This window comes from Poecile atricapillus, chromosome 1 (assembly GCF_030490865.1).
Source record: "Poecile atricapillus isolate bPoeAtr1 chromosome 1, bPoeAtr1.hap1, whole genome shotgun sequence".
Taxonomy (NCBI): domain Eukaryota; kingdom Metazoa; phylum Chordata; class Aves; order Passeriformes; family Paridae; genus Poecile; species Poecile atricapillus.
Window position 1 is genome coordinate 170,959,850 of NC_081249.1, and position 26,104 is coordinate 170,985,953.

Sequence of the window (26,104 nt, forward strand, 5' to 3'; positions counted from 1 at the left end):
AGGAGAACAACCTCATCTCTTCTCTGTGTATATATTAAAGGATAAGATGCTGAAGTCAAATAAGGAGCTATAGATCTTTCCACAGTGAAAGCACGGTAGTTAATGCAGTAGTACTTAGCATTCAGGAGCTTAATTCAGCCTTGGACTTGAGAGAATTCAGCTCCGTTCCGTCCTCCTTAGATGAAATATATAACGCTGCATGTGCAATACCTGTTTTTTAAGGAAGCAGAGAGCATTTAGCTAAACTACAGGGAAATGCTGCATGTATGGTTTCCTGGTAGCCTTTGTTCTTGATGTGGTTTTATAAATCTGGAAGCACCTGAAGTTGCTGTTCTGCCCCCCACCCTACTGATGTTCCCTGCCCCATTGGGCATGGGGAGGGAAGGAATGGTGTGTATATGAGGCAGTTCCCTTCTCTGTCCCTTTTTACCCTGTGTGTCTCTTGTGGATCATGTTCCCTGCTTGGGGATGTGGTTTTGCAAGTTTGTTTTGTTTTTTTTTCCTGTGGCAAAGCTGATTTTCAAGCTTCATACTAGGCATTGGTAACCCTCAGGAAACATCCTAAATAATAAAATAAACATCCTTAAAAATAATGTTCTGTTAGGCAATGCAGCAAATTCAGCCTTGGAAGTTGGTCATTGTCCCAGGCATCTCCACTGCCTTTGTAACTATTATTATGTTTCCCTTGTACAAGAAAAGGTTTTTTGCAAGTTGGGATGGTTTTCATTGCAGTTCAACATGGTTCTTAGAAATAATTTTACTTAGAGAGACAGATGTGTTTGTGTGGTAGCAGTGCAAATGAATGGTTGTGGCTTACTGAATGGATCTAGAACATGGGGCCATGAACAGGTTTGTCAGCCTGTTCGGAGTTGTCGTGTGCAGGTGGGAGCTTGGAGGGACAAGAACCTCATGGAATGTCCTTGCTAATGTGGAACTGTGCCTGTGTTTACAGCATGCTCTTCTCCTGCCACAACATATGGCTGAATTAGTATTCTCATGGACTTTTGCAGGGCACTTAACAAGGCTCTCTTTTACAACACCTTTTTTGTGAAAATTAACACAAAACTTTTGTATTTTTTCTTTCCAGATGAAAGTCTGCGATTACTATACTATCACATGCCATATTGGGTAGTCTAAAGATGGGATGTCTACTTTAACTACCTAGATCTAAATTCTTATTATTAGTGACAAGTTGAAAATAAGAGGCTGGTGCTCTCCTGCTATGTGTTTTCTGATTTATCCTTTCTGTTTTTCCAGTACCTTTTGAGCTTATAGCTTAGTTTAATAAACTGGAGGAATAATTGAGGACTGTCCCAGCTTGAAGAAAAAGCTTTAAAGAATGCCATACTATTCCATAAGAGTGTTTATAAAGGTAGAAAATATGCAAGAAGCACATTTGAGAGTTGAAGTTCATAATGAGATCCAGCCTGTAGGAAATGTGGCTTTCTTAGCTGCAGAGTGCACAGAACCATTTCCTTGCTGCGCATGCTCTCCATGAGTCTGGTGCTCAGCACTGGAATTTGCTTTCATCCCTCCCTGGGTATCTGGAGAAAAAGAAGAGGGAATGATTTTTGGGTTCACTGATATGTGACTCATTGTGAAGTCCAAATTTTGTAGAGGGATGAAAACTTTGTCTGTGTGTATCAGTTTTAGGTTAGGGTACTAGCATTGTTGTTTGGGTTTGTACAGACAACCAGTGCTTCTAGCATCTTCCATTCCACTAGGTGAAGCTGGAGTCTCACCTTTTAGATTAATTTTTTGTTTTCAAGGGTGTTATTATCATTACAGTGTGGTTAATAATGATCATGCATAAGGGCACAGACTTCAGAACACCAGCGCTGCTACTAACTTTGATCCATTCTTCTCAAATGGGTGCTGTTGGACATAAAGTAGGCTCAGTCACTCTCAGTGAAAGACATTTGGGTTTAGTCACATCTGTACAAACTATAACTTCTCAGTGCACATTCACATTGTAAAGATTAAAAGCTCATGGGGTATAATACAAGTGTGTGGGGTTTGGTCCAAGATAAAAACTGCTGAGACCTAAATATTGAAAAATTTACCAAGATGCCTGCAGTGGTCATGTGACACTAGAATTCTGGCAGTATTGGAAGGTATGGATTGTGTCTGGGGATGTTTTTCCTTAAGAAAAAAAAATGCTCTGGGGCTATTAAGAAAAATCACTACCAACCAATAAAAAACGTAAAATGAAATGAACACACACCCCAAAAAGCAGCTGACAGTCATGTCTCCAGTTTTGATAATGTACTATAGGCCATGTTTCAGAAGTACTGCAACTAGATTAGATATCAGGGACCATTTAAGACTTGTTAAGGAAAATACTTATTTTTTCCTATGTTTCCTTCTGTTCCTGAATTGTTGGAAGCATTTGCTGTTCATGAGAGTTCTTTGTGGAGGGCTGAAGTCAGAGCTGCAGATCTGGGTTTTAGACTGGGAAAGGGAAGGGGAGATGATGAGATCGTTACATGAAATGCACTTACACCTTCTCTTTGTTTTTCAGTGGATGAATATATTGCCATTGCTAAAGAGAAGCATGGATACAATATGGAGCAGGTAACAACCCTTTGAATACTCTATTTTAAAATATTTTTCAGCAAGTATCCAGAAATTACTTCAAGCCACTGCCTAGAACTGCTTCTTTCTTTCTGTACCTTCTGTGTTTTCTCCTCTACTACTTTTCCCAAAACTAACTGTTCCTAATAGTAACCTGTGCTCTGTGGATACGGAGTTCACCCCTAGTGTTACCTCAAGAGTCAAAAGAAGAAAAACAAAACCATTATAATTTCTAATGGAGTCTGGCCGTGAGTATTATGCTTCCTCTGGTGACTGCTTCTTGAGCACTTTCAGAACCCCTAAACAACATTAAAAAGATTGGCTTATCTTTGGACAGCTGCCTGATTGCAGTGCAGTTTCCAGCTGACTGCTCTGTCTCTGCTTCATGGATGTCTTGGCAGTTACTAATGAGCTATTGAACCATCATGTGCTTTTCTGAGGCAAACCGATACCCACAGTTATTTACCTTAAAACTGTGCTGCAAATCATTTTGCATTTCTCAGATGAGCACCTTGGCTGTCAGTGCAGTAAACAGAGGATGACTTTGCCAGCGGCCACTGATCTTAGCCAATACTTGTAACCTAGGGATGGAAGTCCTGGTCTGAGCAACAGACCTCTCCTTTATTCCCTGTGGTCTAGGATTGTGTATTAATCTTTCCTGCATTAATTGACAATGATTTCAAAACTTGCTGGGGAGATGAGTAGATAAGTGCCTGGGAAACTTTCCTGAATTCTGTGGAGTTTCCTCATGCACTAATACTTGCTCGGAAAGGGAAGGCAGGGAATCTCATGACTTACTGTATTGGCAAACCACATACTGTCTCTACAAGTACAAAAACTTGAAAGTTTATGAAATTGTTCACACAGAGGCTGTGAGCATAGAAACAGATGGTTGAGATGGGCAAGGGCTTCTATGTAAATGATTCTGCTGTCATCCTTGACTCAGACTTTCAGTGGTTGATACTCATGCTCAAAAAGACTTCTTGCTGAACAAGAGCACTGAAGTTGAGATAGCCAGAAAAATTTCCAGCAAAACTGGGAATAATTACACATGATAATCGTTGTTTCTAAGAGCAGAAGACAGCAATAAAATTAATGTGAAGGCATCAAAAGGCTAGTTACTTAGAATGACAGTAAAGATGGTAGCTCTCTTCAGCTGATATTGGTATAACCTAGTACTGGTTATTGTGGATAACATTTTCCAAGACCCAAATAATGGGTTTCATTATTTTAGTGGAGAAGTGTTGGGAAAGACTGATACAGAAGACTGATGAAGATGAAGCTTGCAGTTTTTAAAAAACCCACTGAATTCTTGTGGTTTGAAAAACTTAGATTTAGCTAACAGAGATTTGCATTAATTTTCATGTTGAAAATATAGACCTCCCACTTAATCTTTGAAGTCTTTTCTCCATTTTTCTCTCCCTCTCTGTCTACAGAAGTTGCATGACTTGCCACATCAGAGTGTGAAGTGGCTGAGCATCTTGTAAAAACGTCCCTGCTCCTAAAAATTTTCTGTAACACTCTCACATCTCACATCTGGAGTTAAACATGTTTCCCAGGCCCTTTGGGATTTCCTAGATAGCTGTGCTAGGCATTTTCAGGAAATAACTGGAGAGGATCTAGCTTGTTTTGCTCTGGAAGGCACACATTCATTTTGTATTACAGGGACAAGTGTCAAGGCTTTCAAATCAGGATGATTATTTGTGTCACCAAGGGAAACTCTGTCTTCAGCAGGTATCACCAGAGTTGCTGCTGGCTGGGTAACTGGACAAGCTGATACAGACTCCCTGGAAGCCAGTAAAAGCTCACTTTAGCAATTGGCCACCGTCTCTGGGCTTCGCTGGCCGAAGCATCCCTTTCTGACACGTGCATTCCTCTGACAGCCGGTCACTTTACTCTTCTGTCCAGGTGGCTTGGCTAACAGTCATCATACAGAGATTGCCTTTTTTCCACCTGTGCCCAGTGCCCAAAGCATCTCTTTAAAGGCTGAGATGTGCCAGTGTGCTGAAGGGAGTGGGAGCTGCTGGCAGGGTGCAGGGGCATGTGCCGGCTGGTGCTCCTCTGCCCGGCACTGTTCCTGTCCAGCTGCCCAATCCGTGCCAGCCCAGCTCCCATCCCTGTCCTCACGTTCCCCTTGCCCATGGCTCAGTGCCCTGTTGTTGGCTCTGCTGCTGTTGGATGATGACTGGAGGCTCAGGACTGTGCTGGTGGGAGTCCCTGCAGCCTGGCCAGCCCCAGGGCACACAAAGGGCAGGTTCCCTGCAGGCCAGTGAGCTCTGGCAGGGCAGGCACTTCAGCTGTTGGTGCAGACGGCTGCAGGTGCTTGTGATGAGCTGTAGTAGTCACTGACTTTTGGAAGCACCATGGTAAGGTCTGGCTGTGACCCAGGCTTTCCTACCAGCTTTTGTCAGACACCCTGGGAAAAAGCTTGGGAAGGCCCTGTGCTCACCTGTGTATGAGTGCAGAGTTCTTCCAGGGCAGCATAGGTGGAAGAGGAGTACTGATCTCCTGTTAAACAAGCCTGGAAGAAAAATATTTTTGTTTACTTCTTGCTTTATATGAGCAGCTCTCCCCTCAGTCCTCACTAATATCTCAGTGCTATTTAATGTTACCCTGCCCTCCCAAAATGTCTCACTCCTTTTTTATCCCTTGCTTCCTCGTAGGGATATCAGGTAGATCTCATATTTGAAGCTGAAGGAGGTTGTCAGGGGAGAGAAAACTCAGTCCTTCGTGACTACAAAATAGTTTCTTCAACCCCACCCTTGCCAGAATGGCTGTGTGGCTTTTATGACATCTCGAGTGCCTGTGCTGCAACTGAGATTACTATTTGTTCTGCATGGTGGCAGAAGGGAAAAGGTGTCTGGGCAGCACTGAGAGTCCAGTAGGATCTGGGCAAGATGCTGGATAATAACATTAACATTTGTATGTATCTCTCTGCAGAAATCCCATAAAAGAACTGCTTTTTTGCATAGCAAAGCATAATGGGGAAACCCTGATTTTGGAGGGATTTTGTAATGCTGGGCAGCCAGGGTGAAACTACTAGACGAGGGTAACTTTGTCTGTGAAACCTGAGCTGAGTTTGCATATGATGAGTGGGTTACTCTTAGGTTTTACTCAGCATGTTAGGGATTGCTTTCACTTCACAGCAATTGCGAAAGGCTGGTTTTTAGCTCTGTAGAGTCAGGCTTTCCCAAAATGACTTGCAGTGGTTGCTGGCATGCCAGAGGTAGTGTTGTGTCATAACACACAATGGGCTGTGGACCCCTGGGAGAGGGGCGCTGCACACGAGTGTCTTGGAGAAGGGGAATGGTTTGCAGGTGGTGAAGTGCAGCACAGGCACTTTGTCTTTGGAACTGAGAACCAGAAACTGTGACAGCAAAATAAGGCCTCCCTCAAGGCAACAAAAGAGCAGGCCCCAAAATGAGTGAGATTTATTCCTCCTTTGGGCCAGGGACCTTTTAGTAGCAAGTCAAGGTGGTGCATGTTCTCTGCCTTTCCTTCTTCCAGTTCTTGCTTCATTCTCTTTCCTTTTTTGCCTTCCCCCTCAGAAAGAACCCTGTAAACAATTGTAAAAAAACCCAGTCAAGTAAACCATCCTTCTAATTGCCAGGAAATAGAGTCCAGCAATGGAAAGACACTGCCTTTTGTCCAGTCTTCTTTAGGCAGACTTCCCAAGCCTTTGCTCAGCTTGTCTGTGCATGCCATGATCAGTAAAGCTGAAATAATTTCTTAAGGTTCTTCTCTTACCTTCCTGTTGCTAATCTTTTATTATATGATGACCTGTGTGGTTTTGATAAACTTTGGGCTGGTCTTCACAGGTTAGCTGGGGGACAGATTCCTTGCAGGTTTCTTGCACTCAGAAAAGCATCTGATGTAGCTGAGAATTAAAATTATGTAAAATGTGTTGCCTGAGAAGAATGTTGTGGTTCTCCCTTTCCATTTTCCAATAATGTTTCTTTTGATTACAGTTGTCACCTTGGTGTCTGTATTATTTCTAGGCTCTTGGGATGCTGTTTTGGCACAAGCACAACATCGAGAAGTCTTTGGCAGATCTGCCAAACTTTACTCCATTCCCAGATGAGTGGACAGTGGAAGACAAGGTCTTGTTTGAACAGGCCTTCAGTTTCCATGGGAAAACCTTTCATAGGATCCAGCAGATGGTAAGTGGTGTCTCAGGAGTGGAAAAGCAGAACAGACTGTCGTCTTCAGTGCTGTTTGTGCTGAATGTGTGTCTAATGCTCTTGAGAGAGAACAGGCCAAAGGGGATGTTAGAGGGAAAATACTACCATGAATAGAAAGAAACAATATTATTCCCAGAGTCTCTGTAGAAGTGTTTTCCTCAAGTGTTTTACTGGTTCAGGATAAGCTATGACTGTGTGATTTTTTTTTTTTTTTTTTTGTGGAAATTACAGTTTTCAGTCCCCTGTGTGCTATGGTAGTGTTTGTCTCAGCTGGAGTTCAGGCATGGTCTGTACACATATGCCCACACATATGCGGTAAAGATCATCTCTGTGTGCAGTTGATTTCCTTACTTATAGCCTGATTTCTAGGAATTAATTTTATTAAATTATGAAGTCTGTGCCTAATGTGATTTGGGACTGTCAATGGATGCTGTGGTTTTTGTACATCCTTGGAAGCTTCAGTCCTTTTGTTGGTAAATGATACTGTTTTAAACGTATGATTGAAAACTTCAAGGATATGTTTCTGCCTGAAAGGGTAATGCTAGGGAGTGTGCAATTTGCTTTTGAAAGAGGGAGAGGATGGGTTCTAAAAAAATTTTATTAATTGTATCATGAGTGTCTCTTCGAGTGGTTTATCACCTAGTTGGGAACTAGACTTTGTTCTTTGCTCTCCTTCAGTAAACTAGCCTCTTGAGGGTTCCAGCAGGACCCAGTTCCACTGTCTGTGACCCTTTGAAGTGAGCCTTGGCTGTTGCAGTCTGTTCAGCCTCTTTAAAGCACATGTGACACAGGTCTGTGCTGCTGATCCCACTGAAAAGAGAAAGGTGACGTCCCTTCCAAGAATGAAGGTCCCCTTTCAAAAGGGTGGCAGAAGGAGGCTTGTTCTCATCATGTCTTCCTTGGTGTTCCTTGTCCTTCACTGACATTCGTTTCCAGGTGTTCTTGGAGTCCTAGGGTCTCCCATTCGCTTGGGTCAGGTGATGCAACTCTTCAAGAGTGAAGCTGCTTTATTCCTGTGTTCTTACATAGGAGGGAAAATAGGGCAGAGGAATGTCCTGGGGAAAAAAGAGAACATAAAGCCCATCCTGTTGGTTGGTTAACTGCCAAAGCAAGAAATTCTCAATTTGGTTTATGTGCAGAAGCATGGCTCTCTGTCCCTGAGTGAAGTGCATTCCAAGCACATGCACTGTTCCCTAGGTAATGATATTTGTTTTACTGTTGCTCCCAGGAAAGCAATTCTGCATGAAAGGAATTAAATGGCACAAAGCTTTGTGTTTAGCAGGGGACAGGAATCAATGGCTCAGGAGCATGTTAGTTGTTAGTTTATAGATGCTGCCCCATTAGCACCTGTGCAGACTGGAACTGAGGGGAGCAGTCTCCAAGGCCAGAGAATGAAAGGCAAGTTACATTATCTACCAGAGCTGGTTCTGGTATTTTGGCACTCTTAGCACAGGTTTATAGCCAAGTCAATGTTTGTCATGAACAGCCTTGTCCCTGAGTTTGTTCTGTGGAACTCTTTTAAATTTCTGAACGCCAACCTGTTGCATGGCTGTTGGCAACACAACATTGACTTAGCACCTGTGCTTTGCCAGCACCAATGGATTTCTGCCTATGTGCAGCTGTGGGCCAGAGTGGGAGTGCTGGTGTGATCTTTTATTAGAACCTAAAGTCAGTCTGCAGTTTGAGAACCAGGTTTGTCTCAGGTGAAGGCTTAAACTGCAGTGTTTGAGTGAAAGATCTGGCTCTTGCTCAGTTTTGTTTTCCTCCCCACCTGCTCTGCCCTTCAAACTGAATCAGACACTTAAGTAAAGCATGTTTTATTCATCAGAAAAGACTGGACTTTCAGTTTTTAAAAGTCCTGTATAAGAGCATCCATGTAGAGCACCTCAAAAGTAGAGAATTAGTCTTAATGTAGTTTTATGCTTTTTTGGAGGCACACTTTTCTTTCCTAGGTACAGGGTAATGGCATTTGTGTAAAAGGGAAAAAAAAATAAATGGTGTTTTCCTGTACCCTCAGTTCACCATATAGTAATGTTTCACCTTTTGAAAACATCCTTTGTTGAGACCTTTGAATAGACTTTGTCACGTGAATGGTGTGAATAAACCTATTTAACCAAACATCAAAGATATGCTTGGGATGTTTGCAATTCAGCAGTTTCTGTGCTTGTTTACATGTGTCTGTGTTGGCTTTTTGGTCTGTTTTGGCTTTAAAACTGTTATCTCAGTTTTGAGGCCTCATTTCAGATTTGCTCTTGCTGTGTTCCCCTATTCTGGAGGAAATCAGCTACTTGACTAGAGAGTGGAAGCTTGCTGAGATGCTCTTTAGAGATTTTGATGTCCCAAATAGTAGGCATTAATATGAAACACTCCCCATAGATCATTTTTGGAAAGGTTGCAGAACTGCCTTGCTTGAGCCTTTGAGAGAATCCAATGTAAAGAGATCAGATGTTCCTTGGAAAAACAGACCAATTGTATGTCAGCTTCTGAAGATGCTTTACTTATAAACATATAAAAGGATACATGTTTAATTTACAGCTTCCTGACAAATCAATAGCCAGCCTGGTGAAATTTTACTACTCGTGGAAGAAGACAAGGACTAAAACTAGTGTGATGGACCGTCATGCTCGTAAACAAAAAAGGGAACGTGAGGAAAGGTAGGTTTGCAAGCAGAAAGGCCATGTATGGCTGCACACTGATTTCTTTAGTCTATCCCAGGAATTTCTGTTAGCTTGTAAGGAACTAGATGTAGGATTTTCCCCAAAATGTTTCCTGGTACCACACCTTTCCCCACCCCTTCTGTTTTGGTTTGCTTAAAGCTAAAAGGCAGTTAGCTGTGCTCCCCTTTTTGACACTCCAATTCCTGATTGCCCTCTAGTCCACTGGTTACAGTCCCACCATTCTAGAACTTTTTCTCTGATACCACTTGAGGGTTGGGAAATTGAAATTAAAGCTGTTTACAGTCTGATTGGCATTGTTGTCAGCAGAGCACAGGGAAACTAAGGGTGAGCTCTCTGGCTGAACTGTTCCAGGGAGTGCTGGGTGCTTTGGCATTTGGGTGAGGCTGGTGGTGTTCAGGAGGTCATTAACTACTGAGCTTTAGCAAATGAGCTTGACGCATGATTTTTCTGCAAGCTCACCTTCCTGGATACCCATGCAAGCCCTTGAAGATAGGCCAGCAGTAGCCTTGTGCGTATTGGTGTAAGTACCTGTACAGTTACTGTCACTTTGTGACTTCACCTAGTTCTGGAGCTGAAAGGGCTTCAGAAATGCAGAGGTTTCAAGTGACTGAGGGGAAAACAACTGCTCCAAACAGTAGCAACTCCATCTGCTTGATGCAGGTGCCTTTTCGACCTGCTCTAAAATGCAATTAATGTCTTTGCAGACCAAACTTGAAATGTGCCTGCCTTTGGAAGACTTCTGACATAATTGGGCAAATTTCTTCAAAGCCTTTGCCCTCAGAGGAATTGTTGCATTTCCCAGTGGGCTGTTTGCTGGCTCCACTGCATATGAGCGAGTCTTGTTTGGGAAGAGGGAAGAAATGCGTTTCTAGGGTTGAGCTGTGCTGCACCAATGACTCACTCAACCTCTCCCATCTCTCCATTAGATCAGCGATACTTTCTTAACAGGCAGGGCCAGGGAGAATACTGACAACCAACTTGTCCAGTATTTGGTTTGCTTTCTTTGACCTGAGTCTCTTTTTCCATTATTTTCTTTTATCTTCTTTGCAAAGGCTGTCTGTTTTTTTGCTCCCCATCCTGGTTGTTGACTTTTTTTGTTTGTTTAGTTTTTCAGTTTTCCTACTAAGTTATTGGGTGGGGGGGGGGAAATCCTTTATATGGAGTATGTGTTTGTCTCGTACTTTGTGGTTTAGGGTCTTTTACTACTTGTCTCTCTTTTTGTTGTGTACTCACAAATGAAATTACTGGAATGTAGAAATACACCTCTCAGTACCTGTGCCTGTTTGCTAGGAAAAGTAGCACCTCTACTACAGCATGTGCTGTAATTTTGTAACTTTTGAGAAAGGCAGCTGGATTGGAAATGCTTAACTTGATTTACATCTGCAGGAAGTTAAGCACCAGGCCATCAGCTTGATGTTTGATTTCTGTTCTTCCCCTCCATTATGTAAAATAGTCAAACCTCTACACCCTCAAAGGATATGTCAGTGCAGCCATGCAGGGTGTGGTATCCACTCTGGGTGAGTTTAGGGTGCCTGGATTTTCAGGTTGTACTGTGCCATTCAGTGTTGGCAGAACTTCACAAGTGTTCTTTGGTTATGGCAATCGGTGTCTACAACTGCAGAAATGAGGGGGTTGGCTTTAATTTGGCTTGTGCCTAGGGAACTTGCTGGAATACAAGAGCAAACTATCAGCACAGCAAAGACTGTTGTGAAAAGGCTGAAATCTGAGCCTAGGTGAGAACACAAGGAAGTTCTTTTGGAGATGGGGTTAAGAGAAGGGGCAGTCTGAGGTATCTCACTCAAAATACCTCTATATCCCCTTTGTGGCTAGGCAGGGAAATTCCCCAACCCTCAGATTGCTACTAACACAACTCTTGGTGCATTTGAGACCAGGTTTTCAGCAGTTGTTCTAAGCTGTATGTGAGGGGCTTTGTGTGTGCAGCTCTGGGAGGGGATGCTTGGGAGTTGATTCCCTGGAATCATCATTACCCAAATTAAATGTCTGTTTTCAGCTGTTGAGCCAGGTGGTATGGGAGAGCAGAAGTGGCTTGTATGACTGATTGCTCTTGTGGAGAAGGATGGCAGGCAGCTCGTTCCTCCTTTGGGATGTGGCTGCAGGAGGGAGATGGCCACATGAGTGCAGATGCCACAGCCAAGCTCACCAGCACATGCTGTGCCTGCTGGCTCTTGCTCCCTGTGAGCACAGCCCTGCCCTGCCTTGGAGCTGTGACATACCTGCACCAGCTGATGCTCCTCAGCACAGGCTATGAAGTTTGATATGACAAAATAGGTTTATTTTTTTTATTAAAAAAAAAAAAAAAAAAGCTGATTACATCAGCTTATTTCTTCTGTTTCTGGGCATCATTTCAAATGGTGCAATTAACTTTGGTTGTGTACAGTACAAGAATTCTAAGTCATGAAAATACATTTGATTTAATGTCTGATTAAAATTTCACCTAAGCCAGACTGGACAGATGTGCCAAGGTCACTTTCACTATGGCCCCAATTTCATGCCTATTATTACTCTGTAAGTGATAACGTCTTTTTCTTTTCCAGGGGAAAATGAAATGTGAGGCTGTCACTGAAAAAAACCCATTTTTTGTGCTTGTTCTTGAGGGAGTTCATCTTGTGCATGTCTGTTTTGCTAAATATTAAGGAGCTGTATGAAATCTATGTTTTAGCTACTTGCTGTATTTTTAAGTCTTTCTTCCTGTCTCAGTTTGCTTAGTGTCCCATGTTCTTTGAAAGATAACTTGTGGAATTAATTTCATGTCTCTTGTCTTCATCTGTGTAGATTTATTTTGACTAAGTACACTGCTGTGAAGTATGCACTATCCTCAGAATTAAGAATTTATTGACTTAAACCAAAACCAAATAAAATCAACACCAACTCCCCCAAAAAAGCATATCCTGGGAATAAAACTAAGGAAAGCTGTTGGGCTCGCTATGGCATTCATGCATTTGTTTTAGCATGCTGTTTATAGAAAAAGAGTGCCTCACAAACTAATACAGTACTGTTTGCTTTTGTCTTCCAGTGAGGATGAAATGGAGGAAGCAAATGGAAATAACCCTATTGACATTGAAGTTGAACAAAACAAGGAGAGCAAAAAGGAGGTATAATTCTGTTTCTTACTCCTGTACAAATGAAAGTGTTTGCTTACTAGATACTTCGTGTAGAAGCTGACAGTATCTTATTTTCTTTAGTACTTTGTATAGTTGTCATACAAGAAAAGAATTGTCTTCACAATTATTCTTAGATCAAGACAAGTATAGATAAATAAGTTATTATGGATAGAGCTGGAAAAAATTAACACTTACCATCCCATGATAATGTACTATGTGATTGTTTCCAGTCTCTTTTATCCCCTGTGTTAGCTTGAGCCACCCTCAGTGGTTTAAGTCAACCCACCTGCACGGAGATGGATTAGAAACACATCCCCCTGTGGAGAGGGCTTGGTGGAGGGGAAATAAATCCTCTTCTTCTAGGTAGACCAGACCTGTTCTAGGTAGAAGTGTGTTTATGTACAGGTTGGACTCTAAGGGACGTTCCTGATGTATTGAAGTCCCCAGCAGTACTTGTCGCTTCACTGGCACCAAGACTGCAGCTGTATTGGTGAAGAGTAAAGGAGAAAGTTTTTGTGATCAGTTAATTTTGTCTGGCAGGGTGGCCTTCACCTGTTGTTACGTCAGCTAAAAATGTAGTACTTGAGTCTCACTTCAAGTACTTCGTTTTTAGTGGGCATACAGTTCTGCATGAAAAGAGCTACAAAAATAAAACAGTTCTGAAAACCCAGCCTGCCATGCCCTACAGGAAATCATATACTTCATCTCCATGTGTGTAACCTGCAGGTTACCTGTTACTAAATAAAAACACCTTGTTCACCAGCAGTGTGGGTAGTGTGTATGAGTTATAGAAAGATGCTTCAGACCTTCTCTCCCTGAGGTTAGCTCCCTTTCCTGATTTCTTCTAGCCTGTTTTCTCTCCCAGTCTCTTTCTCCCAGTCTCTCTCCCCCAGTCATTCAATTTAATATTTATTTTTTTTTAAAGGTTGTATTTAGGGTAAACCCAGTAGAAGTGTTTAAAAACATGATCCCACACAGTCAAAAAGAAGTCTCAGAGTAATGGCCACTCAGATTGACTTTTGTCAGTCACTCTCAGTGAGATTAATTTCTCCAGCAAATAATTTTGAATGGAAATAACTGAAAAATCACAACATTCCCATCTGTTCCTCACCCACGAGGGTGTTCTCTAGACTTTCCAGGAAAGTTTAGCTGTTGTTTCTACTGAAGGAACCAGCACCTTTGATGTTTTCCTAGGGGCAGAGTGTGCCCTAGGGGTAGGGATGTGAAGCCATTTGTATTTATCCTTATAAGATACTGAGCTCTCAGAAGTCTCAGCAATACCCAGACAGAAAAGGCTGTCACTTGCCTAAGTTGCAGCTGTGTACTGCAGCTCTATAGTGTTTGTAAATAATACTATTATCACATTTCCCATTATTTTAATAAATTTACTGTTCGGATTTTTCTATAAGCTCTTCAAGAGCTTGCCCCTACAAAAGAGCTCCCTTCTACCCCCTTTATTATTTCTCCCTTCCCAACCAATGCTGACATGACCTGAACTTGCTGCAGAAGGGGGAAAAGTAGTTCTTCATCAACTTGGCTGCATCTCTTGTAAGGCCAACCAGCTCAGATGTCTGGTTTGGACAGTTATCATTAAGACATTTCTGCAGAAAATCTTAGCATCAGGGGAGGCTTTGTGCTCTCCTTGTCACACTGGTACAGGCCGTGGCACTCCAACCAATCTGAAACTCAAGGGGCATATGCAGTCTGGCTGTGCATGCCATGGCAGGCAGCCTTGTGCGGACTTTTCAGGACAGGGATTGTGCTGGAGGGCAAAAGAGCCTTTATAGCCTGTTCAGAATCCAACTGTGGTTGTTTAGCCTGGAGAGGAGGAGACTTGTGAGACTTCTGTCACTCTGTACAACTGCCTGAAAGGAGGTTGTAGCAAGGTGGAGGTCAGTCTCTGCTCACAGACAGCCAGACACATGAGGAGAGAAAATGTCCTCAAGGGAGGTTAAGGTTGGACACCAGGAAGACTTTTTTCACTGAAGGGGTGGATAAGAACTGGGATGGGCTGCCTTGAGGACGTAGCAGAGTCACCATCCCTGGAGGTGTTCAAGAAATGATTGGACGTGGCAGTTAGTGCTGTGGTTTAGTTGACAAGTGTTTGGTCAAAAGGTTGGAGTCCATGATCTTGGAGATCTTCTCCAACCTTACTGATTCTGATTTTACAGTACCTGAACTCAGGGCTTATTGAAATGCCTTGAGAGAGAGAGAGAGAGCAGGTAACCAGGAGGAGATAAGTTTGTTCTTGATCATTAGGTTACTTCTAACGATGTGCTCAGACATGCAGGGACTCTCACCATAAGGAACCTTCCTGTCCCAAATCTGCATAGATGGTTTTTTCAGCTCTGAGACCTGTTGGTTGCTCTCTGACTTATGCAGTTATACTGGGATTTCTCAGAGTATCTGAAATCTCTCATCTGTTTCTTCTTTTGAGGATCATTGGAGGGGGGATTTTATTTTTTCCCAGTGCTAGTGCAACTGTTTGGATTTCCTTGCATAATGACTCTGTAATACTGAGGTCAAGACCTAGACCTGCTTTCTTTGTATCTTCCTTGTTCCTGGAAGTGCCTCTCACTTCATCCTGTTTTTATGTAACTTGAGATAGCTTGAGCTTCTATTTACACTGTGACATCTGAGGAAGGGAACTTTGTATTTTAACGGGTTTGTAAGACTGAAGTGCACTGGGATAGCAGTTGAAATATCTAAATAAACAGGAGCACTGCTAAATCCCTTCTAAATCCCTGCATTTTAATTCTCTCTGGTTTTCAAAAATTGATTAAATTCTAGAGAGAAATGTGTGTGGCCACAAAAGAAGAGTTTCCAGAACAGACTAGATGTTCCAATTTTTGCTGGGGCCTAAAGGCAGTTGGAGCTGTCAAAAATTGTTCTGCTGGAGCTCTGCTTTTTGTCCGCAACACAAAAGAGCTTTGCATTTTTTTAACTGTGTAAAACAGTAATTTGAAACTGCTTTCATTTTTCCTTAATGTTGAGGCTTCTGGGATGTTTGCACTGCAGGCATTGCCTGTTGGTCAACAGACAGCCTGAACCTGTAGTGAGGCATTGCTGTGTGGTCCTGGGCAGCAGTGTACATAGATGAAATATGAGTGGAACTGAAATGTCTATCCATGCTGAATAATTTACCTGGCTCAGTTATCCAAGTGCTCCCTTCTGAAGCAGAGAGCAGAGCTTACTTTATTTGTTCATTCCTAAGCCAGTCTGGTTTCTCCTGCTCACCACTCCCATCTGCAAGGAGAAGTAGGGATTACCTCTTGCCTCTGGGCTTGCCCTAGGCATTGTATCTCATGGAATGCTTTGCACCAGTGGGTGGAAGAAGAAGGTTGAGAGCAGGCAACTGTCCACACTGCTGCTGCTGCTGTGGGGCTCTGGCTATTGTACCCATGAGGAGGCTGAAAACTTTTATCTGTGGCAGCTGTGCTGGAGTCCCTTGGGAGTCAGAACCTCATACTTACTTGGGATTTGGTGCTCACCCTCGTGGTTTCAAATGCAAGCATTCAATGCTAATGAGCAAATGCCACAAACTGTGTAGAAACTGCATGGAGCTGCAAATTAGGAGGAAAACAATAGCACCAAGTGAAGCCAATGTCTTTAAAGCCCGAGGTGATCAAGTAGAGGTTTCAGATGTACTGCCTCCCCTCTCTGCTTTTTCTCTCCTTGCCACCCTTCTGTTGTGTGTTCTTGGCAAGGTTCCAAGAACCAGTCATTGGATAATAAATCTTAGGTGTGAGTTGATTGTTGAGTATACCTTCTGGAAGAAATGGTTGTGCTATCTTAGAATCAGCTGTGCTCTTGAAGGATCTGCAGTAAGTGTCCTGGCTAATCTACCTGTCTTTGCTTTAGATATAAGGGATAAAAATAGGAAGTGGTCTGTGAAATACTCCTTTTTCCAAAAAAGGGGTTAAAGTTTATTTTAGGCAAAACTGCACCATTTTGATGGAACTGTTGATACACAACTGCTATGCAAGAAAACCTGGCTTCCAAGAAATGGTGTAACAATCTAAGAATTATCCTGTTGTCACCTCACTCCTTTATCCTTTGCCTTTAAATAAATTTGGTTTATTCCTTCCTGTGTCTGTCAGGTAGTAAAACAATTCTCAGTAAACTGTTTCAGTTATGTTCTTTCTGTCTCCACACTTCACTTTGCTTCCTTCTGGTGTTCAGTTAAACTGGTGTGTTCAAATTTGATGATGAAAACAAGAAGAGGGGTTTGGAAGCTTGAAAATAACCAGAACATTTAACAAATGCAAAATTGGGCATCTGTCTCCCAAAATGAGAATGGGCAGAGAAGGCAACCATAGTATCTCTGTGAACACTGAAAGCTGCTAAAGAAAGGGAGAAATATATAAAAAACAGTTTGTATGACATGCCACTTAAAGCAAAAGTGTCCTTCTGTCTGCATACTAGTATTGTTGTTCTCCAGCCTTTGATGGTGGCTAAAAATCAGAGTCACAGAATGGTTTGAGCTGGAAAGGGTCTCTAAAGATACTTAGTTTTGTAAAATGACTGACTGCTGTTTGCCAGGTGCCGCCTGCTGAAACTGTCCCTCAGGTGAAGAAGGAGAAGCACAGTACACAGGCCAAGAACAGAGCCAAGAGGAAACCTCCCAAAGGAATGTTCCTTTCCCAGGAAGATGTGGAGGCTGTTTCTGCAAATGCAACAGCTGCTACCACTGTACTCAGACAACTGGACATGGAATTAGTCTCAATCAAACGACAGGTATGAACGGGATCATACAGGAGTAACTGCTGGGTTTGCTGGTAGTGCTTGTTGCAGTCTGCAAAGTTGGCAGGAATTTGTAGCTTGGCAGTGATGATGCACAATGCTACATGCCTTAGTTGACAAGCTGCTGTCCCTGTGCTCTCAATGCAGCTCTGGGTTTTACATCTCTTAGGTTTTAGTTCTTTGGGCAAGCCTACTTTCAACCTGAAGTAAAGCAAGGAAAAGTTCATAGCAGAGACTTCAAAGGAACATTCGTTGGCACTTAGCTTTTCTTGCAGTTCAGAATTCCTTCTGTTTTAACTTTAACTTTCCTCAGGTGACATTGGTTTCAGAGGTATTTGATTTCCATCTGCAGCAGCTATTTCCTTTGCCTTTTCATGTGGTACTTTAAGAAGTGGCAGATATGTTCAGCTTGGTCTTTCATAGATAGGTATCATACAAACTCCCTATGTACTTTTGCTTCCCTGATGGGTCTGCCTTTTAAACAAATGTTTTTCAAATATTTGTGAGTAAATACAGGTTTGCTACATGTGTTTGTTGCCTAGATCTGAGCCTTTTGCTGTTTCTAAAGCAGAGATCTGTCTCAAGCTCTTTATTAAACTTAATAGAATTTGTATTTTGGCCTGGAGCCTTTTTCTTGGCACTCTGGGACAAGCTGAACTCTTTAGCAGTCTTTGATTCATTACTTGCTGCAGATGGGCTCGGTCTTCCTATGCTGGGCTTTACACAGATCTGGAAGTTGGGGCAGTTCTTGCTCCAAATAACTTGTAGACAGCGGAGAATAAATTAAATGAGATCTCCTGATTTGCCAGCTGCTCCTGCTGTACATCATTCCAATATAGCAAACTTCCTTTTTGGAAAAGGCAAGCTGTGAGAAAAACTGGAAGGCTGAGCTTGTGAGGTTCCTGCCAAGGCTGCTGGAAAAAGACTTGTCCAAAAATATTTTTTAATCCTTCTTAAAGGGATGAAACTTTCTTTTCAGATTCAGAATATCAAGCAGACGAACAGCGCGCTCAAAGAAAAGCTTGAAGGTGGTATAGAACAATACAGACTTCCAGAGGTAAGATAATTTTCTAACCTTTGTTAATTGTGAAGATAAATGCCAATGATAAACTTTGACTAACACTCAATTAATTCCTTGTTGCACTTTTGAGGTTTTTATAAGCTCAGATACAAGTGAAAGTATATAAATGAAGTTACCTAATTTTTTTGTTCTCTAGGTTGTACAGAAATTTAATGCACGCTGGACCACAGATGAGCAGCTTCTTGCTGTACAAGGTATGGCACTACAAGTTTATTTGTACTTCAGTTGTTGACAGTCAAAACCCCACTGTGTTTCAGAGCTGAGTTTCTCTTCAGTGGCTAAAGAAGACCTTGTGTACTAGTGCCTGGAGAATGTGTTTGAACAAAGAAAAAATATTCTCCCTCCCTGTCCCTGGGCAATATAAATGACATTGTATGAATGGTTGCAAATAATGTCTACTTGTCCAAACTTCCATAAAGTGAAGCTCTGCTGGAGTCACTGCTGTGATCTTTGCCTGTGTGACTTTTCAAGTAGTACAGACAGATTTACACAGGTCTTGTACATTTGACATTGCCCATCTCTTACGACACCTCGATTTTCTTCTCTTCTCCAGGGCTGATCTTAATTGTGTCTCTTATCCAGTTTAGACTTTTTTTTAAATCCTGGATTAATCTGAAGAAGGTTTGAGACATTTACAGAAGTTCAGCTTTGGGTCTTTATGCTGTGACTTGAGCCTGATTTGTTGTCTTTGTGGAAATAACACACTGCTTTTGTTTTTCTTTTTGTTGTTTAGCAATCAGGAAATACGGCCGAGACTTTCAGGCAATCTCTGATGTGATTGGAAACAAATCTGTGGTGCAAGTGAAAAACTTTTTTGTAAATTATCGACGTCGTTTCAACATAGATGAAGTCCTACAGGAGTGGGAGGCAGAGCATGGCAAAGAAGAGACAAATGGAACCAATAGCCAAAAGCCTGTAAAATCCCCTGATAATTCCACTAAAATGTCTGAAGAGGAAGATGAGGTAAATCCAATTTAAAAGTCACATAAAATCCCCAGTCTGAGCTCAGTTCAGATAGGTGTGTGTGTATTTATATATATAGTCTTTGCAAAAGCCATTTTTGTCAATCTTCAATCTGTGCATATTTCACTTTACCTGGATATACAATTTCAGTACTGACTTGGGGAATTGGGAAATCCAGGCTTGTATGAAAGTGGAAGGAGAACAGTAAATTTGCAGCCTTCTGACAGTATGTGTATCTCATCAGAATATAGATGCTTTAATGCCTCTTGCTGCTGAAACCCCATGCACCTTTATCTCACTTGGATGTTTTCCCTGCATGCAGTTCTCCCAGTTCTTCTAGGTTTGTGGGACCACAGAGTCTTCTGAGCCAAAGCTTGCTCTTTCATTTTTGGTGAATGGTTTCACTCAAATGAAGGGAAGGAAGCTATAAGCAAGATGAGTGTGTGGAACTTCATTCTGGAATTACCTAAAGGCAAAGTTTCCTTAATTTTCAGCTGTTCCTGTAAAGGCAAATTCTAGGAACAGCCTCTCCTCGATGGAGGTTCACGGAGTTAACACTTCTCCAAAGGTCACGTAGGTTTGAAATTAACAAAGAGACTGTAGGATGCTGAAGTATGGAAGTTAGTTACAAAAATTTATCATTAACACTAAAGACTAATATTTAGTCTTGCAGAAGAAAACCATGGTAGAGGTTTGTGTGTTACAAAGTCTGATCAAGGACTCCCTTTGGCCTTATTTATAAGACAACTTAGTGAAAAAGCTGTGTGTTGCAAATGCAAGCACAGTCAACAGCATAAGGCAGATTTTGGTTGTGCATGGAGTAAAGACTTCTCAGTGTGCTGTATATTTTTGTTGCTGTGATTAGGGCTGGATCACTTGGACATTATCTTTCAGACATTCAAAAAGCAGAACTTCACTGCTTCACGAAACCTAATTACATGCAATTCAAAGATGCTTATATTTGGGAACTAGGTCCAAAGGTATGACAGACGAACAAAACCAAACTCAGAAAACTCACCTTCACAGGCATGTGTGAGTGAAATTGTCCCATTCTTCCAGAACTGAGAAGTGGAGCAAAGCAGCATTGGTGCTAGTACACAGCCACCAATTTGAAAGCTGTGTGGCTCTTGTCTCTGTATTTTCCTGTGACTTGTAGAATTATATGTTGATAATGTAGAGCTTTTCTTCTCTGAGCCCTCTGAGATTCTTCCTAGCTTCAAGTACACCATAGCTTCTGAAAGCTGATATCAAAAAAGGGGAGTCTCACTTGACGTGAGTTAAAAATGGCTTCAGCAGGAGCTGGAGTGGGCTGATGTGGCTGGGTGTATGGATACTGGAACAATGAAGATCCCAAATGAGTTAGGAGAGTGCAGGCATGACAGCAAGGTCCGGTAAAATTACTACTAGAGCAGTAGTTGTGATCCCCAGATTAGTGATAGAAAGTACCCACTCTGGAGCAGACCAGGTGCTGAGTGGTGGGAACCAGACCAAAAGAAGCTGTGAATGTGGCGCTCCTGCCTTCAGAGGCAGTGTAAGCACAGTGCTGACTGGGTGTCTGTCTCAGTGGTTCTGGGGCCATAGTGAAATTGGGGTTGTGACACAAGCGACCTGCATGGGCTGGGAGCAGGTTCCTGGGCCCTCCTTGTGCAGTGCTGCATGGCTGGTGCCTGCTCCTGAGGGTGCTTGCAAAGGCAGTGTCTGGTCAAGTCAGGAGGACTCAGCAGTAGCCAGAAGACTTTGCTGGTCAACCACTGAAATCCCTCAGGTGCTTTCTTCCCTGGCATGTCTTGGCTATCTGGCCACCAGCGTAGCTAAAGGTTCATCAGGCCTCTGAGGGCTTTGGGCTTTTCCATAGCAAGTGGCCATAGCTCCTTGTATTGAAGGGGGGAGCTGAGGCTGCTGGTTATGAAGCAGCATCAACTCCAGTCTTAATTCCTGAATGTTTGCATTCCCAACAACAAATCCCAGTGTGCCTCAGAATAGGAAAAGCTGCTGGAATTCCTCCCATGTGCCAAGGTTGTTTGTTTTGTCACTGTCACTACCATGGATTTGGGCTGAAGTTTGGACATGCAAGAAAGCTGTGTGTATTCATTTTAAACTAAATATCTGCTTTTTCTCCCCGCTTCCCTCCAGGCTACTTCTGTTCTTGATGTCAGATATGCATCTGCTTCGTGAGAAGGTGCTGTAGCCTAGAACAATTTGTGTTGACTACTGTGTTATCCAGGATATCAGGTATTAGCAAACCTCAGACAGCCATCTGCATCATATCTGTGGACAAGCAGCTATTACCAAAAAAAAGGCAAACGCTTCCAGTCCTGTGCTACATCTGCCTTAATCTCCCCTCATTCCTCCATACTGCCTCCACTTTCTTCCAAAAGCACCCAGGTAGCTCAGCTCTCCATTTCACCAACGTCATGCTTAAGCATGGGGACTTCTAGAACCAGTAACACCTGTCTATAAATTTTGACCAACCTGCAAAACAAGGAGCTCCTTAGCAGCCCCACAGTAACTACACATTAGGAGTTCTTATAATACTTGGTCCGTAGGGTATAAGTACGTATTGCTGCATGGCCTTGTGGTCTCCGCTTCCTGTGTATTCTTACGATGACACTATGATTAGTGAGCTTTCTATAAAGGAGGGGCCTGTGTACATGCCAGCCGTGTCAGGTTTGTTCTGCAGTGACAGGACATGTTAGCAAGCAATCATGAATAATGCAAAGTGATAGGAAATGTTATTTCTAAGGTTTGGTCAGTCCAAGGTTGTAGATGTAATTCATTACACTTCTGGTTTGTGCAATTCTTTCCACTGTATTTGTGTGTTCTTGCTTCATAGAAAGCTCCCTAACTGAGCATTTTATTCCTGTATATTTTAATGGCTTTTATTTAGTGCAAAAGGGAATACTTAACCTTAAACTGTTTGATACGCTATTTAACCCCTGGCATTCAGCATTTGCATTGTAACTTGTTAAGTGAGTGCTACACAACTTTCTTTTTCCTGATCCTCTGTGGGATTAAGTCAAAACAACTTTCTCTGGTGCCTCTCCTTTTGGGGAATATGTGCCTTTTTGCATTTGGCTACCATAGATCACTTTCTGTCCCAGTGTCTCATTCCTCTTCAGAGCGCTGTTTGCCAAAGACATCAAACTGCTTCTCTCACTGGAAGTTTGGGTGAGGGTTGGAGCACAAAATTCAGCCTTCAAGAGTTTTTGGTTTCTTGGAAGTGTAATGGAGAAGAACCGGGTTAATTTTCCTTGGCCATTTTAACCCTTCTGAAGCACACATCGCTTTCATGTTCTGAACCAAGATATGCAATTTAAAATCTTAAGAGGTGCTTTTCCAAATACTTGGTGCATGCAGCTTTCAAATCCAGCCCTCTGCTCGGGTGGCCCGTGCTCTGGCCTATCTGGCTGGCTTGAACTGGAACTGTTCTTGCAAGTCCCATGGGAGGACTTTGCACCTTGAACAAGGTGGTTGCTGACTGCCGAGCAGACAGTGTCCAGGGAAGCTGGAAGCAGCAGTATTACTTCTTGTACAGTGGAAAGCTGCAAAATAACACTAGTCACAAAGCATTTTAAAATGGTTAATTTAATGATGTTGGAAGAAACCACCAGGTGTCTTTGCAGGTGGAAAAAAGGACCTTTCTTGCTTCTCTTCCTCTACAGAGGATTCAAGCCAAGATGGCACACAGTGATGTACAGCACCAGCCTTTCTTACCACAACTTGAAATGAGCTAGCCCATGGCCTGGCCTGCAGCTGAGGCTGGTGGAGCTCAGCTGGTGCTGAGGTTTGGCTGCTGGGCTGTGCCGTGCTGTGTGCTGTGGTGGCTCTGCTCTCTGTACCTGAGTGGGGCAGGCTAATGCCAGCTGGGCAACAGAGCTGGCTCTGGCACCTCCTGCAGTGTGGTCAGAGCCCCAGGAGAGGCAGGGGACACGGCCTTCTGTAGCAGTGAGATGTGGTCTTACCCTTGGGCTGTATGTGAGGAAAGTAACTCAATGTCAGAAACTGGGCAGCAACACACAGGCACAGCAGGTCAAGATTTCCTAGGGCAAGTTAGAGTGTGGAGCCCCAAAAGGGCCTGTTTTGGCAGCTGTTTCTGAGCAGTTCCATTCCAGAAGCTCAGAGAGATCCTCCGAGGTGATGGGAGGATGGAAGGGAGCTATTCCCTCTCCTCTGTATTGCTCTTTGTGTCTCTGCAGCTGTTGCTGTGAACTGGCAACTCTGGTGGCTCAGATGTTCCTTCAGACTGGTGTCAGTTGGAGCTGGGAAGGAATGCTAGGTGTTAGCCAGTGTGAATTAGGAACAAAGACCGGGCAAATAGCACTGTGAATCCAGCTGACAGTTGTGGTGTAAAGCAATGCTGCTCTTTAGAAACACTCTACTATTAAATATTAAACCTCTTGCTGGTACCAATGCATGGAGACAGGTCCTCGTCTGTGTGGGATTGGTGTGGGAGCTTGCATCCCAGCTGGGGGAACTCATCAGGAGAGGCTTCTGCTGGAGACTTAGGTACCTGTGAGGACTTCTCATTGGTTTTTGCCCTCAAACCTGTCCATCTTATCAGAAAAGTTGTGTTTTGGCTTCATCCCCATGGGGTAGGGGGAAACGTGTATAATTTGTGATATTAGGAAGAAAAAAGTTGTTTAATTACTTCTCAGTTGACTGCTATCTTATTGTAGTTGATACATGCAATATAATAGCACTGTATTTTAAACGTTTAGTTTTTTACCTTCTCTTGAACTATGTTTTTAAATGCGATAAAATCATTTTAGCTTTTGAAATGGTTTGACCTTGTTTAGGTGAAGACCCTGTTTTTCTTTTGTTAAATGGGTCAAGCATTAGATACATCAACTGGTTGCATTCTGACTAGAAGGGTCCACAAAGATAACTGCATAAGATAAGAATATTCACTTAAATTTTGTTTCTTAAACTATCGATGTGAATGTCATAATTATATATATTTTGTGGAAAATGGGAAATTATTTCTCCTAAGTATAAGTTATTGTGCAAAATATGGTATCGTTAAAGAAAATGATAGTTTAAGTTTTAGTTTTAGAAATCTTAAAGATATAAAAGTGTATTGCATATGCATAAACAAATTTCATTTGTTCTATTTAATTTTTATGTAGTTGTGTAAAGTGCTAGGTAACTTCTTTTTTCACTTATCCATTAAAACAACCTTGTTACTTGAATATTCGTGTTTAACTGGTTTGAAACAGTGATCAATTTTTGTAATATAATCTTATAACCAAGGGAAAAAAATACACGCCTCAGTTGTGCTTAACAGTAAAGCAACAATGTACAATCAGATGCTTAAGACCGTAGTAGCCATACCTGGTAGTGCAACCACAATGGTTGTGTCTCGATATATTTAATACCAGTGGGGATAATGGTTTGTTAATATATTTTTACAAGTTTGCAACCAGGAAGACCCCATAAATATCCACTTGAACACTTTTTTAATAGTTAAAATAAGAGTGAAACTCTTACTCTCTTAAAGCAATGTCCTGACAAACATTTTTCTTTCCTGTACAAATACATCAGAAACATTATGTATTAAAATATACTCATTGTCACTTTAAATTTCAGTTTTTATTCTATGAAATCGCTAATATGCTGTTGGTATTCTTGCACACCAAATATGAGCCAAACAGTGCATTACACTAACTTGATCACTGGATTTGTGAACAAAAATCTCCAAGTCGATAAAATGCAAAAATACCACAGGAGATTTTTTTGATAATGCGTTTATTTTTCAAATTGGTATGAATTTGTGCATAGCCCATTCAGCAATGTGTGGGTTGATATTTTACAAAAAAAAGAGAAAAATTATTTTATTAGCTCCAGCTTGTCTTCAGTAAGTCAAAATCTAGTGATCTTGTGCAATGCCCCTAAAGCAAATACTTTCTGCCACTCCCTGGATTAATGCAGCTTTTCCTGTTGATAGTAAAGCACAATTGCAGTGAAAGTTACAGTTCAGAAGATGGAAGGTCAGTATAGTCTATGCATGTTGTATAATAATGAGTGTTTACATTCATATTCTCCTAAAATGAAATTTATACTGGAGTGTATAGTATTCCATTATGTAGATTTTATCAATTTTGTTAACTGCTTATAGATTGCTTAAAAGAAGTTTTTTCAAGATTTTAAAAGATGTATAAGGTTAAGTTTGCAAATATAATGGAAATGCTGTATAGCTTTTGAAGTGACGAAATACTCGTTGGGATTTTAAAGAAAGTATGTTGTAATAATGCTGTTGTAAGTAATATTTTAAATGTCTTTTTTGCCTGTTTTCTATTATTCAGCACACTTACTGTGATGAATGTTCATAGCATTATAAAATTGCTTAGCCACTGAAAAGTAACATTTGGTTTTGGATTATTTTACTGTATGAGGAATTATAGTGGGGTAAATTCCTTTGTGAAATTCTACATAATTCATTTTTCTATGATTTCCAATGTTTGCTGACATCAAATAAAATTTTTTCAAGCCATTGATGTAATAAAATATGTAGTAAAATGTTATTGATGTAAAGTGTGGTTCTAATGTGTAACTGAACCCCTGCCTTTCAGATTTTGGTCAGAAGATGCAAAAGGGATTTTTGCCTTCCTGACGATGTCATCCCTAAGATAAGGAGGACCTGAAGAATAAACTGCTGCCTCTTTGTTTCATGTAAAAAGCACTTGGCTGTACAAGTTAACAAGATTGTCATCTTTCAAATGAATGACACATTTAAAACACGTAGGAAAAGGCAACACTTGCCCT

At 41.8% G+C, this 26,104-nt stretch overlaps 1 protein-coding gene across 3 annotated transcripts in view; it reads left to right on the plus strand.

Moving 5' to 3' along the window:
* RCOR1 (REST corepressor 1) overlaps positions 1-25,855 on the plus strand; it is an 82,848-nt gene extending 56,993 nt beyond the window's left edge. For all 3 annotated transcript variants that reach the window (XM_058849708.1, XM_058849690.1, XM_058849698.1), the window contains 9 exons: positions 2,522-2,574; positions 6,573-6,734; positions 9,291-9,409; positions 12,468-12,546; positions 17,098-17,292; positions 18,278-18,355; positions 18,516-18,573; positions 19,113-19,342; positions 21,476-25,855. In XM_058849708.1, coding sequence (XP_058705691.1) covers positions 2,522-2,574; positions 6,573-6,734; positions 9,291-9,409; positions 12,468-12,546; positions 17,098-17,292; positions 18,278-18,355; positions 18,516-18,573; positions 19,113-19,342; positions 21,476-21,517 — 1,016 coding nt within the window. In that variant the 3' untranslated portion in view covers positions 21,518-25,855. The remainder of the gene's footprint in view (positions 1-2,521; positions 2,575-6,572; positions 6,735-9,290; positions 9,410-12,467; positions 12,547-17,097; positions 17,293-18,277; positions 18,356-18,515; positions 18,574-19,112; positions 19,343-21,475) is intronic.
* The last annotated feature ends 249 nt before the right edge of the window (positions 25,856-26,104 follow it).